At 35.5% G+C, this 12,803-nt stretch overlaps 1 protein-coding gene across 2 annotated transcripts in view; it reads left to right on the top strand.

Annotated features, from left to right (window-relative positions):
- The window catches only part of AFF4 (AF4/FMR2 family member 4), a 98,851-nt gene that overhangs the window by 42,709 nt on the left and 43,339 nt on the right, over positions 1-12,803 (top strand). The window contains exon 5 of one of the 2 annotated variants that reach the window (XM_030318027.1): positions 874-960. The exons of the other annotated variant lie outside the window; for it this stretch is intronic. Within the exon in view, the coding sequence (XP_030173887.1) occupies positions 874-960 (87 nt within the window). The remainder of the gene's footprint in view (positions 1-873; positions 961-12,803) is intronic. 2 annotated transcript variants of the gene reach the window in all.

Below are 12,803 nucleotides of genomic sequence, written 5' to 3'. Positions count from 1 at the left end.
TAAAAATTGTACCACTTTTAATTTATTGTATTTTCTCAGTCTGTCTGATGGCTTACTTTGAGCTATATGCCAGAAATAAAACACTCCCTCCTTATTCTAAATCTGATTATCTCTCTTTCCCCTGCTCTTCTAACATATACATTGTGATCTTATCCAAATCTCCACTTGAACATAGTTGGCATATGATTAAACAGAAGGCATTGAACAAAATCATACTTATGGCCTTGCTTGTCTGTCTTCCTTTTCATGTGCTTTTGATATCTCTCTTCTGATTTCCTCCACCTGACCAAAACTTCCTATCAGTCAATAGGTTCTGCAGCCAGACTTCCTAGGGTGCAACTGTGTGTCCATTACTTACTACGTGTGTGACTTTTAATGGACAATTTCTGTGCTTCAGTTTCATCCTACGCAGAGTCAGGGTAATAACAGTATCTACCTCCTAATATCATTGTGAGTATTAAATGAGGAACAGACAGGTAAAACAGCACAGTAGGTGGCCCATTACAGGCACACAGTGTTACCTCCTTTTCTTATTATTACCCCTGTCACAGCTCTCACAGCCGGCTCTTCCTCAGTAGCATTGTACTGTGTGCCTTGTGTTTGATCACAGGCTGACTTCTGTGACATTTCACAGGTTTCAGCATCCTAACTCCAAGCTTCTTGAAGCCAGGGAGTGTATATTATTTATCTTACTGTTTCCTACCCCCATAGTGCTTTGCACACAATTGTGCTTAATTAATACTTACCGATCAAATATGTATACTTTTGGAGGAGCTACCATGAAACCAGCATTTATAATATAAATCTGGTTTTTAGCTATGTAACTTTTATCCTTGAACTGGTTGAAAACAAACTGTAATAATTACATTTCAGGAGATGACGCATTCATGGCCTCCCCCTCTAACGGCTATTCATACACCATGCAAAACAGAACCTTCCAAATTTCCTTTTCCAACTAAGGTAAGTAAATAACATGTGTCTTTGATTCTGTTAGAAAACTCTCAATGGCTTCACTAAAATCATATGAATTCAAAATTGTCTTGCCATTCCCATTCTAGTGAGAGACAATAAATAAGTGAATAAATACATAAGTTCAGATAGTGATAATTGCTATGAAGAAAATAAAACAAGATAACGGAATCAAGAGCGACTTGGATTAAGAAGTTCTTGAAAAAGCTTTGGAGGCAATTGGGAAGAGAATTAAAAGGCATCAAAGTTTGTTGGAAACTGTTATGGTATTCTAAGCTGCAGGCGTTAAGGCTTCTCAGACTGTCTGAGGAACTCCTTTCCAAATTGGACGTAGCAACTGTAAATATGTGCTATGGATGGAGGTCCCTCAGACAACAGTTACAAGCTCATCTACAATCAGCAGATATGCTTTTTTTTTTTTTTTACATTAATTTATATTTACACGAACAATAAAAGAATATATTTTCCTTGTGGAAGTTTGATCAGGACCCCTGATAATAGCTTTCCCCAATTTTGCCTCCTCCATCTTACCGGAGCTACTTTCATACATACCTTTGCAAGTCTTTTCATATGCATTTACATACATATATATGTGATCATTACATGTAAGCACTTTCTCATGTACTTTATTTCTGCACCAGTTTATTGTTCTGTATTTTTAATCAGCAACAGGTCTGAAAGACCTTTCCATGTTATTATGTATCTTTATTGTATACTGATAATATATTATATATAGAGGTATTTTACTTCTTTTATTTGTATCCATGGTATAAATGTATCTTAGCTGAATTATTTTACTTTGGTATCTAAGTTGTTGCCAAGTTTTCATTTCTATAAACATTGCTTTAGTGGGTATCTTTTTCATGCCTTCTTGTGTGCATGAGGTTTTTTTTGGGTGAAAAGTAAGAAGTAGAATTATTGATTATATATTTAATATATATTCTTAAATTCCCTCCATATCAGTTGTACCAGTCAGTACTCTCACTTGTATTCCCTATTATTCCTCACATGCACATCACCATTTGTTATTTTAAGCACCAGTCTTTTGAGTGCAAGATGGTATTCCGTTTCCAAGATTACTCATGGGGTCCATCTCTTTACACATTTGTCATCCATGTGATTTCTGTGTGGATGAATTTACCTGTTCCTCTGCTCTTTGGCTTGCATCCTTCACTTAAAATATTTTAGGAGGATTTCTTTTTGTGTTTATTGTTTTGTGAATTCTGGATTTAATAATTTCTTCTATATGCTGTAAATGTATCTCCCAGTTAGAGTCTTTTTAAGTATTGTGGTCCGGAAGATGTTAATTTTGATGAATATGTAGAATTTTCTCTTTCACGAAGCTTTTATTTTTTAATGTCTTATTAAAGAAGCTTTCTCCTTTCCCGGGATCATAAGCACACCCTCATTTTTTGTTTTAACGTAATTGCAGTTTTTAATAATTAGAACATTTCCATCACTGCCAAGTCCCCTCACGTTTCTTTGCAATCTGCTTCACCCCCACCACTGGCCCTCACAATTACTGATATATTTCATGTCGCTACAGATAAGTTTTGCTTTTTCTAGAATTTCACATAAATGGAAGCCATGCAGTGTGTATTTCTTTTGCATATATGTTTGCCTTCTTTTGTTCAGCATGTATTTTTGGAATTTGTCCATGTTCATGAACATATCAGTAATTTGTTCTTTTTTATCCCTGAGTTTCTTTTTATTTGTGTTGTATGAAAATACCAGAATTTGTGTATCCATTTACCTGTTGATGAACATTTGGGTCTTTTCTAGATTTGTGCTATTAAGAATAGAGTATCTATAAATAGTGACTTACAAGTCTTTGTATGGACTTAAGTTTTCTCTTTTCTAGGGTAAATACTGGGATATATGGTAAAAAGTCAAATTGCTGAGTCATATGCTGAGTTCATATTAAGTTGATACTAACCTAATATTTTCCAAGGTGATTGTATCACGCTTTTACTTCACCCCACTCGCATCCCTCAGGAGTATATGATAGTTTGATTTGTTCTGCATCCTTGTGTGCATTTGGTATTGTCTATTGAGTTTTAGCCATTTTACTGGGCACGCAGAGGTATCTCCTACTAGTTTTAGTTTGTAATTTCCCTGATGGCTAATGATGTTGAACCTCTTTTTATGAGCTTATTGACTATTCTTTTGGAAGTGCTAGTTCAAATCTTTTGCCATGGGGGTGGGGGTGTGTGTGTGGGGGGGGGTGGCCCAGCTAGGTAGGGAGTGTTATTTGTAGTTTTCTTTAATGTCTGTATTTGATTTTGGTATCTGGGAGTGCTGGCTCTTTAAAAGGAACAGGGAAAAGTTCTCTTCATCTTTATATTCTGAACTGGTTTGTGGAATTTAGTATTAATTCTTCCTTGAATGTTTTAATACACTTCAACAGCGATGCCATCTGGGCCCATAGTGGTCTTTATTGGAAGGTATTAAATTATAATTTCAAAATTTTTATTAGATGTAAGAGCTATTCAGATGTACTGTTCCTTGTGTCAATTTTATAATTTCCATTTCCTCTAAGTACTCAAATTTGTTGACATAGAGTTATTTGTAAATAATATAAATATTCTTCTAATGCCTCTAGGATATCTAGTGGTCATTTTTTCCCTTTATTGGTGATTTGCATTTTCTCTCTTTTTTTCATTTTCCTTGATTAGACTAGCTAGGTTTATGAGTTTTACTGATCATTTCCAAGAACCATAGTTTACTTTTTTCAGTTTTCTATTTCTTTGTTTATTCCTTGTCTTCATTCTACTTATTGTGAGTTTCATTTACTTTTAACTTCTTTTTTTATTTTATTTTCTTTTTTAATTTAAATTACAGTTAAGTAACATACAGTGCAGTACTGGTTCCAGGAGTACTTTTCTTTTAACTTTTTCAGATGAAGGCTTATCTACTATCTATAATCTTAGATAGTAGATTGTAAAACCTTTCTTGTTTTCTCTAAAACTACAGTTTACCTCTGAGCCCTACTTTAGGTGTATCTCACAAATTGTGTTATATTGTTTGTATTATCATTCATTGCATAATATTTCTTTATTCCTGTGTGACTTCTTCCTTGATCCATGGGTTATTTAGAAGCATGTGGTTTTATTTTCAAATATTTGAGGATTTTCCACATACCCTTTGTTACTAATTTTCTAATTTATTTATGTTCTTGTTAGAGAATATATGCTATATAATACCAATTTTTAAAAATTTATTAAATGTTTTATGGCCATTATATGATCCTTCTTGGTGACCATTATGTATACTATATAGAATATGTTCTGTATATATCAGATCAAGTTAGTTGAGAGTGATTAGTCGTCTACATTTTTACTCACTTTCTATTCTATCAAGTAATGAAAGGAGAGTGTTGACATCTGCACCTGTATTTATGGATTTTTCTGTTTCCTCTTTGAGTTTTATCCATTTTGGGTTCATGTGTTTTGAAGCTTTGTTTATTAGGTATGTACACATTTAGGATTGCTATATCTTGCTGATAATTTGATCCCCCCTCTTTTTTTTTCCATCATGAGGTGTTGGTTTTTATATCTGGTATTAATACTTGTTCTGAAGTCTACTTTGTCTGAGATTCATATAGCCATTCATGCTTTCTTTTAATTTACTATTGACAAGGTAACGTTTTCTATTCTTTTATTTTTAATCTATTGGTGGCTTCATATTTATTTTTAAAATTTTTTTTTTCAACGTTTATTTATTTTTGGGACAGAGAGAGACAGAGCATGAACGGGGGAGGAGCAGAGAGAGAGGGAGACACAGAATCGGAAACAGGCTCCAGGCTCTGAGCCATCAGCCCAGAGCCTGACGCGGGGCTCGAACTCCCAGACCGCGAGATCGTGACCTGGCTGAAGTCGGACGCTTAACCGACTGCGCCACCCAGGCGCCCCATGGTGGCTTCATATTTAAATGACTTTCTTAAATGTTTATTTTGAGAGAGAGTGTGTGCACACACAAGTGTATATGTGCAGGGGAGGGGCAGAGAGAGAGAGAGAAAGAGGGAGAAAGAATCCCAGGCGGGCTCTGTGCTGATAGCAGTGTAAGGCTCCATCTCCTGAATCGTGAGATTATGACCTGAGCTGAAATCAAGAGTCAGATGCTTGACTGACTGAGCTACCCAGGCGCCCCTGAAGTGAGTTTCTTATAGTCAGCATATAATTTTGGGTCTTGGTTTTTTAGTTTTCTGGTCTCTAGCATTTAATCTTGGAGTGTTTAAACCATTTCCTTTTAATGTAGTAATTGATATTGATATTGTAGGGGTTTTTTTTTGTTTTGTTTTTTGTTTTTATGGTAGGGTTTAAATGTACCTGACAATGTTAAATGTACTATTTGCTATTTGTTTTCCATTTGTCCCAACAATTCTTTCCTTGTTCTTTTTTTGAGGTTCTTTTGGATTGAATAATTATTTTTAATATTCTATCTTGAATTATTTAATAGGTATACTTTTTTTTAATTATAAAATTAAAGCTTGAGTTTATCAAAAGACTTTGAACTTAATTTCATATTTCTGGCTTATGAATGCAAGTCCATTCATAATTTTTTTTTAGGTGACAGTTTTATTAAGGTACATAACATGCATACCATACAGTTACTTCATTTAAAACATACAGTTAACTGGTTTTTAGTATATTCATAGTTATGTAACTATAACCACAATTATTTTAGAACATTTTCATCACCACCAAAAGAAACCCTATACTACTTAGCAGTTACCCTTCTGTATCCTCCAGTCTCATACCCTAACCCCAAAGCAGTCACTACTCTACATTATTTCTCTATTCATTTGCCTCTTCTAGACATTTCATATAAATTGAAGTATACAATATGTGGTCTTTTATGACCAGATATTTTTACATCTGGCATGATTTGTTTATGTTATATATCATTATTTTGTTCCATTTTATGGCTAAATGTATATTTCATTTTATGGATATATCACATTTTGTTTATCTTTTTATCAGTTGTTTGGCATTTGGGTTGTTTTCAATTTTTGGCTATTATGAAAATTGCTGCTATAAACGTGAGTGTAGAAATGCTTGTGTAGACGTATGTTTTCAGTTGTTTTCACTTGGTTTTATATACCTAGGAGTAGAATTGCTGGGTTATATTGTAACCGTGTTTAATCTTTTGAGGAACTACCTCATGTTTTTCCAAAGTGGTTGCTACATTTTATATTTCCACCAGCAGTGTATGAGCCTTACAGTTTCTTCAAATCCTGGCCAAGTTGTTATTACCCTTCTAGCTATTTTAAGTGGGTGTGAAGTGGTTTGTCCTTGTGGTTTTGATATTAATTTCCCTGATGGCTAGTGATGTTGAGAATCTTTTTATGGGCTTCTAGGGCCTTTGTGTATCTTATCTGGAGAGATATCTGTTAGATATTTTGCTGATTTTTAATGTTTATTTATTTTTGAGAGAAAGATAGAGTGCAAGTGGGGGAGGTGCAGAGAGAGACAGAGACACAGAATCTGAAGCAGGCTCCAGGCTCTGAGCTGTCAGCACAGAGCACAATGCAGGGCTCGAACTGTTGAACTGTGAGATCATGACCTGAGTGAAGTTGGACTCTTAACCGACTGAGCCACCCAGGTGTCCCATATTTTGCTGATTTTTAAATTGGGTTGTCTTTTTATTATTCATCGGAGTTTTTTCTATATCTTAGAGTGTAGTCCCTTGTCAGATGTATGATTTGCAAAAGTGTTCTCCCATTCTGTGGGTTGTCTTTTTTGCTATCATGATGGTGTTTTTTAAAGCCCAAAAATCTTTTAATTTTGATGAAGTCCAGTTTATCTTTTGTTGTTTTTGTTTGTGTTTTTGATGTCATATCTAAGAAACCAGTGCACAGTTCAAAGTAATGAAGATTGACATCTATATTTTCTTATATGAATTTATAGTTTTACCTCTTATATTTAGGTTTTTGATCATTTCGAGTTAATTTTTATATTTGGTGTGAGATAAGTGTCCAACTTCATTATTTTGCATGTGCATATCCAGTTGTCCCTGCACCATTTGTTGAGAAGACTGTTCTTTGCCCATTGAATCACGTTGGCACCCTATGGAAAATAAATTGACCATAAATGTGAGGGATTTTTGTGTACTCTTGCGTTCTTTTTCACTGATCTGTCTGTTCTTATGGCAGTGTCACACTGTCTTGATTACTATAGTTGTGTAGTAAATTTTGAAATCAGGGAAGTGTGAGTTCTCTAGACCTGTGTATATGTGTGTGTGTGTGGTTGCTCAAGGGCTTACAACATCATACACAATTATTTTAAAACAGTATGTCATTTCACATACGGGTTAGTTGCCTTGCAACAGTTTAACTTCATTTCCCTCTTTTTTATTCTTTCTGCTTTTATAATACATGTTGCTTACCTATATGTTATAAACTTCACAAAACATTATTATTTCTTACATTTTAAACAGCTGAGTATGTTAAATGACTTTTTTAAGGATTAACGATATCAATATACAGCACATATTTTAAATTTAAATTTGATATTTTGACTTACATGTAAACCTGTGAAACCATCATCATAGTACAGTTAATAAATCAGTTACCCTCAAATGTTTCTCTTTAAATTTTTTTAATTTTAATTTTAGTTTATTTATTTGTTTAAAAAATGTTTATATTTATTTTTGAAAGAGGGAGTACACAAGCAGGGGAGGGATAGAGTGAGAGAGGGAGACACAGAATCCGAAGCTGGCTCCAGGCTCCAAGCTTTCAACACAAGAGTCTGACGCGGGGCTTGAACCCACGAGCCATGAGATCACGACCTGAGACAAAGTGGGTTGCTCAACTGACTGAGCCACCCACGCACCCCTAAATTTTTTTTTTTTTTAATTTTTTTTTTCAACGTTTATTTATTTTTGGGACAGAGAGAGACAGAGCATGAACGGAGGAGGGGCAGAGAGAGAGGGAGACACAGAATCGGAAACAGGCTCCAGGCTCTGAGCCATCAGCCCAGAGCCCGATGTGGGGCTCGAACTCACGGACCGCGAGATCGTGACCTGGCTGAAGTCGGACGCTTAACCGACTGCGCCACCCAGGCGCCCCTAAATTTTTTTTTTTTTAATTCCAGTATAATTAACATAGGATTATATTAGTTTCAGACGTACCATATGGTAATTCAACAATTCTTTACATTACTCAGTGCTCATTATGATAAGTCTACTCTTAATCCCTTTCACCTATTTCACCCATCCTCCTACCCATCCCACCTCTAGTAAGTATCTGTTCTCCATATTTAAGAGTCTGGGTTTTTTTTTGTCTGTCCCTTCTTTGTTCATTTGTTTTCTTAAATTACAAATATGAGTGAAATCATGTGGTATTTTATCTTTCTCTGACTGACTTTATTACCATTATACTCTCTAGATCCAGCCATGTTGTTCACATGGCAAGATTTCATTCTTTTTTATGGCTGTGTAATATTCCATTGTATGTATATACCATCTGTTCTTTATCCATTCATCTATTGATGGATACTTGGGCCACTTCCATGATTTGGCTGTTGGAAGTAATGCTGCAGTATACATAGGGGTGTGTGTATCTTTTTGAATTAATGTTTTTGTACTCTTTGGGTAAATACCCAGTAGTGTGATTACTGAATCGTAGGGTAGTTCTTTTTTTAATTTTTTGAGGAACCTTCATATTCTTCCCACAGTTGCTGCACCAGTTTGCATTCCCACCAACAGTACACAAGAGTTCCCTTTTCTCCATATCCTCACCATGTGTTTCTTGTGTTTTTCACTACCACCTCTGGGACTGGCTCCTGTCTACCCCAGGCATGCACACACATGGCGGCAGCTCAGTCTGGAGAAAGTCTTTTGAAACCTCCGATTTTTAGCTCCTAAGGCTGTTTGCAAAGTAAAACTGGTGCTCTCTGTATTTCTCTTTCCCCAGTCCCTAGTCTGGAGAGGTTTTTCTCTTGTCCTAACAGTGCTGCAATCCACAGCTTCTCTTTCTCTCCCTTTTTCTCTCCACTCAGGGGGATCCCTCCCCTCCATGCCCACATTGTTTTATCTCCCCCATTTCGCATATATGCACATCTGTCCCGCCAAGCTGTCTCCATCTACCTCTGGAGATTTTTCTGTCACTCCACAGACTGATTTCGTGGGTGTTCCAAGTGTTCTGACCTCAGTACTGCTGTGTTTGAGGGATGAGGGCAATCCTGGTCCCCCTCATTCTCTGCCATCTTAACTCTTGTGTTTTGGATTTTAGCCATTCTGACAGGTGTGAGATGATATCTCATTGTGGTTTTGGTTTGCATTTTACTGATGATGAATGATGTTGAGCATCTTTTCATGTGTCTGTGGGCTATCTGTATGTCTTCTTTGAAGAAATGTATGTTCCTGTCTTTTGTCCATTTTTTAATTGGATTATTTGCTTTTTGGTGTTGAGTTGTATAAGTTTTTTATATATTTTGGATACTAACCCCTTATTAGATATGTCATTTGCAGATATCTTCTCCCATTCAGTAGGTTGTCTTTTTGTTTTGTTGATTGCTTCCTCTGCTTTGCAGTTTTTTATTTTGATATAGTCCTAGTAGTTTATTTTTACTTTTGTTGCCCTTGCCTTAGGAGACATATCTAGAAAAATGTTGTGACTGACAGAGTCAGGGATATTACTGCCTGTGTTCTCTTCTTGGGTTTTTATGGTTTCAGGTCTCACATTTAGGGCTTTAATCCATTTTGAGTTTATTTAAAATACACAAAATTGGTGTGAAAGTGGTCCAATTTCATTCTTTTGCATGTAGCTGTCCAGTTTTGCCAGCACCATTTGTTGATGAGACTTTTTTCCCGTTGCATATTCTTGGATCCTTCATTGTAGGTTAATTAACCATATAATCATGGGTTTATTTCTGGGTTCTTTATTCTGTTCCATTGACCTATGTGCCTTTTTTTGTGCCAGTGCCACACTGTCTTGATTACTACAGCTTTGTAGTGTATCTTGAAACCTGGGGTTGTGATACCTCTAGTTTTGTTCTTTTTCAAGATTGTTGTGACTGTTTGGGGTCTTTTGTAGTTCCATACAAATTTTAGGATTATTTGTTTTAGTTCTGTGAAAAATGCTATCAGTATTTTGATAGGGATTGCATTCAATTTGTAGATTGCTTTGGATAGTATGGATATTTTAACAGTATTTGTTCTCTGAATCCGTGATCATGGAATATCTTACCATTTGTTGGTGTTGTCTTTCCTCAGTGTTTTGTAGTTTTCAGAGTACATGTCTTTCATCTCCTTGGTTAAATTTATTCCTAGGTATTTTATTATTTTTGGTGCAACCGTAAATGGAATTGTTTTCTTAATTTCTCTTCCTGCGACTTCATTATTAATGTATAGAAATGCAACAGATTTCTGTGTATTGATTTTGCATCCTGTGATCTTACTGAATTCATTTATCAGATCTAGTAGTTTTTTTGGTGGAGTCTTAGGGTTTTCTGTATATCATGTCATCCTGCAAATGATGAAAGTTTTAATTCTTCCTTACCAATTTGGATATGTTTTATTTCTTTTTCTTGTCTGATTGCTGTGGCTAGGACTTCTAGTATCTGTTGAATGAAAGTGGTGAGGGGGGACATCTCTGTCTTGTTCCTGATCTTAGAGGAAAAACTTTGTTTTTAAAAGTTACCATTGAGTATGGTAGCCAATTTGACAATAAATTTTATATTAAAAAAAAATAATAAAGGACCACAACACAGGTAAAAACAAACAAACAAACAAACAAAACTTACCATTGAGGGTGATGTTAGCTGTGGGTTTTTCCTATATGGCCATTATGTTGAGGTATGTCCCCCCTTAAACCTGCTTTGTAGAAGATATTTTAACTGTGCTTTTTATTTCTTTTTTTAAATGTTTATTTCTTTATCTTGAGAGAGAGAGTGACCACAAGTGAGCAAGGGGCAGAGAGAGAGGGAAGGGATTGAATCCCAAGCAGGCTTCCCTCTGTCAGTGCAGAGTCCAACATGGGGCTTGGTCTCATGAACCGTGAGATCATGACATGAGCCAAAATCAAGAGTTGGACACTTAACTCATTGAGCCACCCAGGCACCCCTGCAAGAAGATTTTTACCATGAATGGATGTTGTACTTTGTCAAATGCTTTTTCTGAATCTGTTGAAATGATCATATGGTTTTTATCCTTTGTTTTGTTGGTGCACCCCAAAGGTTTACTTATGATCCTTTACAATGTTCTCTTCCTTGTACTCTCTCTACCCTTCCCATCCCTAGTCAAACACTAATCTGATTTCTATCGCTATACATTAGTTTGCATTTTTGAGAATTGTACATAAATAGAATAATAATATATGTACTCTTTTTGGCTCTGGTTTCTTTCAGCACAGTTATTTTGAGATTCATCCATAGTATTGCATGTGAAAATCATTATTTTTTATTGCTAAGTAATGTTCACGTTTTATAATTTTACCATTTGTTTACCCATTCATCTACTGATGGACATTTGGGCTATTTCTGGGTTTTAGTTAAAAATAAAGCTGCTGTAAAAATTTGTGTACAAATCTTTATATGGGCACATGCTTTTATTTCTCATCAGTAAATACCTTTGAGTAGATGGTTAATATACATTTAACTTTTAAGAATAGCTCATATCGGGGCGCCTGGGTGGCGCAGTCGGTTAAGCGTCCGACTTCAGCCAGGTCACGATCTCGCGGTCCGTGAGTTCGAGCCCCGCGTCGGGCTCTGGGCTGATGGCTCAGAGCCTGGAGCCTGTTTCCGATTCTGTGTCTCCCTCTCTCTCTGCCCTTCCCCCGTTCATGCTCTGTCTCTCTCTGTCCCAAAAATAAATAAACGTTGAAAAAAAAAAAATTAAAAAAAAAAAAAAAAGAATAGCTCATAATGTTTTCCAAAATGATTGAACCATATTGTATTCCTACTAGCAATATATGAGAGTTTCAGTTGCTCCCCATATTTAACCAATGCTTGTTATGGCCAGTCTTTTTAAATTTTAGGCCTTGTAGTAATTGTGTAGGAGTGCCACCTCATTGTGGTTTTAATTTATATTTCTCTAGTGACAAATGATGTTGAGCATCTTTTCATGTACTTATTTGTCATTTGTATATCTTCCTTGGTGCACTTTAAAAAACTTTTGCCCGTCTTTTATTGGATGTTGTCCTCTTCTTAGTGAGTTTGAGAGTGTTTTCTATTTTCTGGCTTCAAGTCCATTATCGGATAAGAGATTTGTACATCCCTCCAACCCCAGTAAGTAGCTTCCTTTTTCATTCTCTTAACTATATCTTTTGAAGAGGAGAAGTTGCTAGTATGGATGAGTTCCAATTCATGAGTTTCTTAGTTTACAGATCATGTTTTTTGGTGTCTAAGAAATTTTCCCTAACCCACATTCTCCTATGTATTTTTTTAAACTTCTTATAGTTTTGGGCTTTACATTTAGGTCTGTGATTCATTTTAAAGTAATTTTTGTATATGGTACAGGTATGGATGAAAGTTTATTTTTTGTGTATAGCTGTCCATTTTCATCATCAGTGTTTAAAAAACTTGTTTCTCTGCGTGGAATTGCCTTAACACTTGCACTTGACTATATATGTGGTGCATTTCTGACTGTATTCTATTTCATTAATCTCTTTGTCTATCATGATATCAGTACCAACCTGTCTTGATTATCTGACATGAATAATATAAACGATAGTGATGTAAATCCTCCAATCATATTACCATTTTTCAAAATTATTTTGATTTTTCAAGGTCCTTTGCATTTTAGTATGAATTTTACAACCAACCTGTTATTTTCAGCATAAAAGCCTTCTAGGGTTTTGATAGAGATTACATTGGGTTTATGAATCAGTTGGG

Source organism: Lynx canadensis, chromosome A1, assembly GCF_007474595.2.
Source record: "Lynx canadensis isolate LIC74 chromosome A1, mLynCan4.pri.v2, whole genome shotgun sequence".
Lineage (NCBI taxonomy): Eukaryota > Metazoa > Chordata > Mammalia > Carnivora > Felidae > Lynx > Lynx canadensis.
This window is presented reverse-complemented; position numbering and strand designations above follow the sequence as displayed.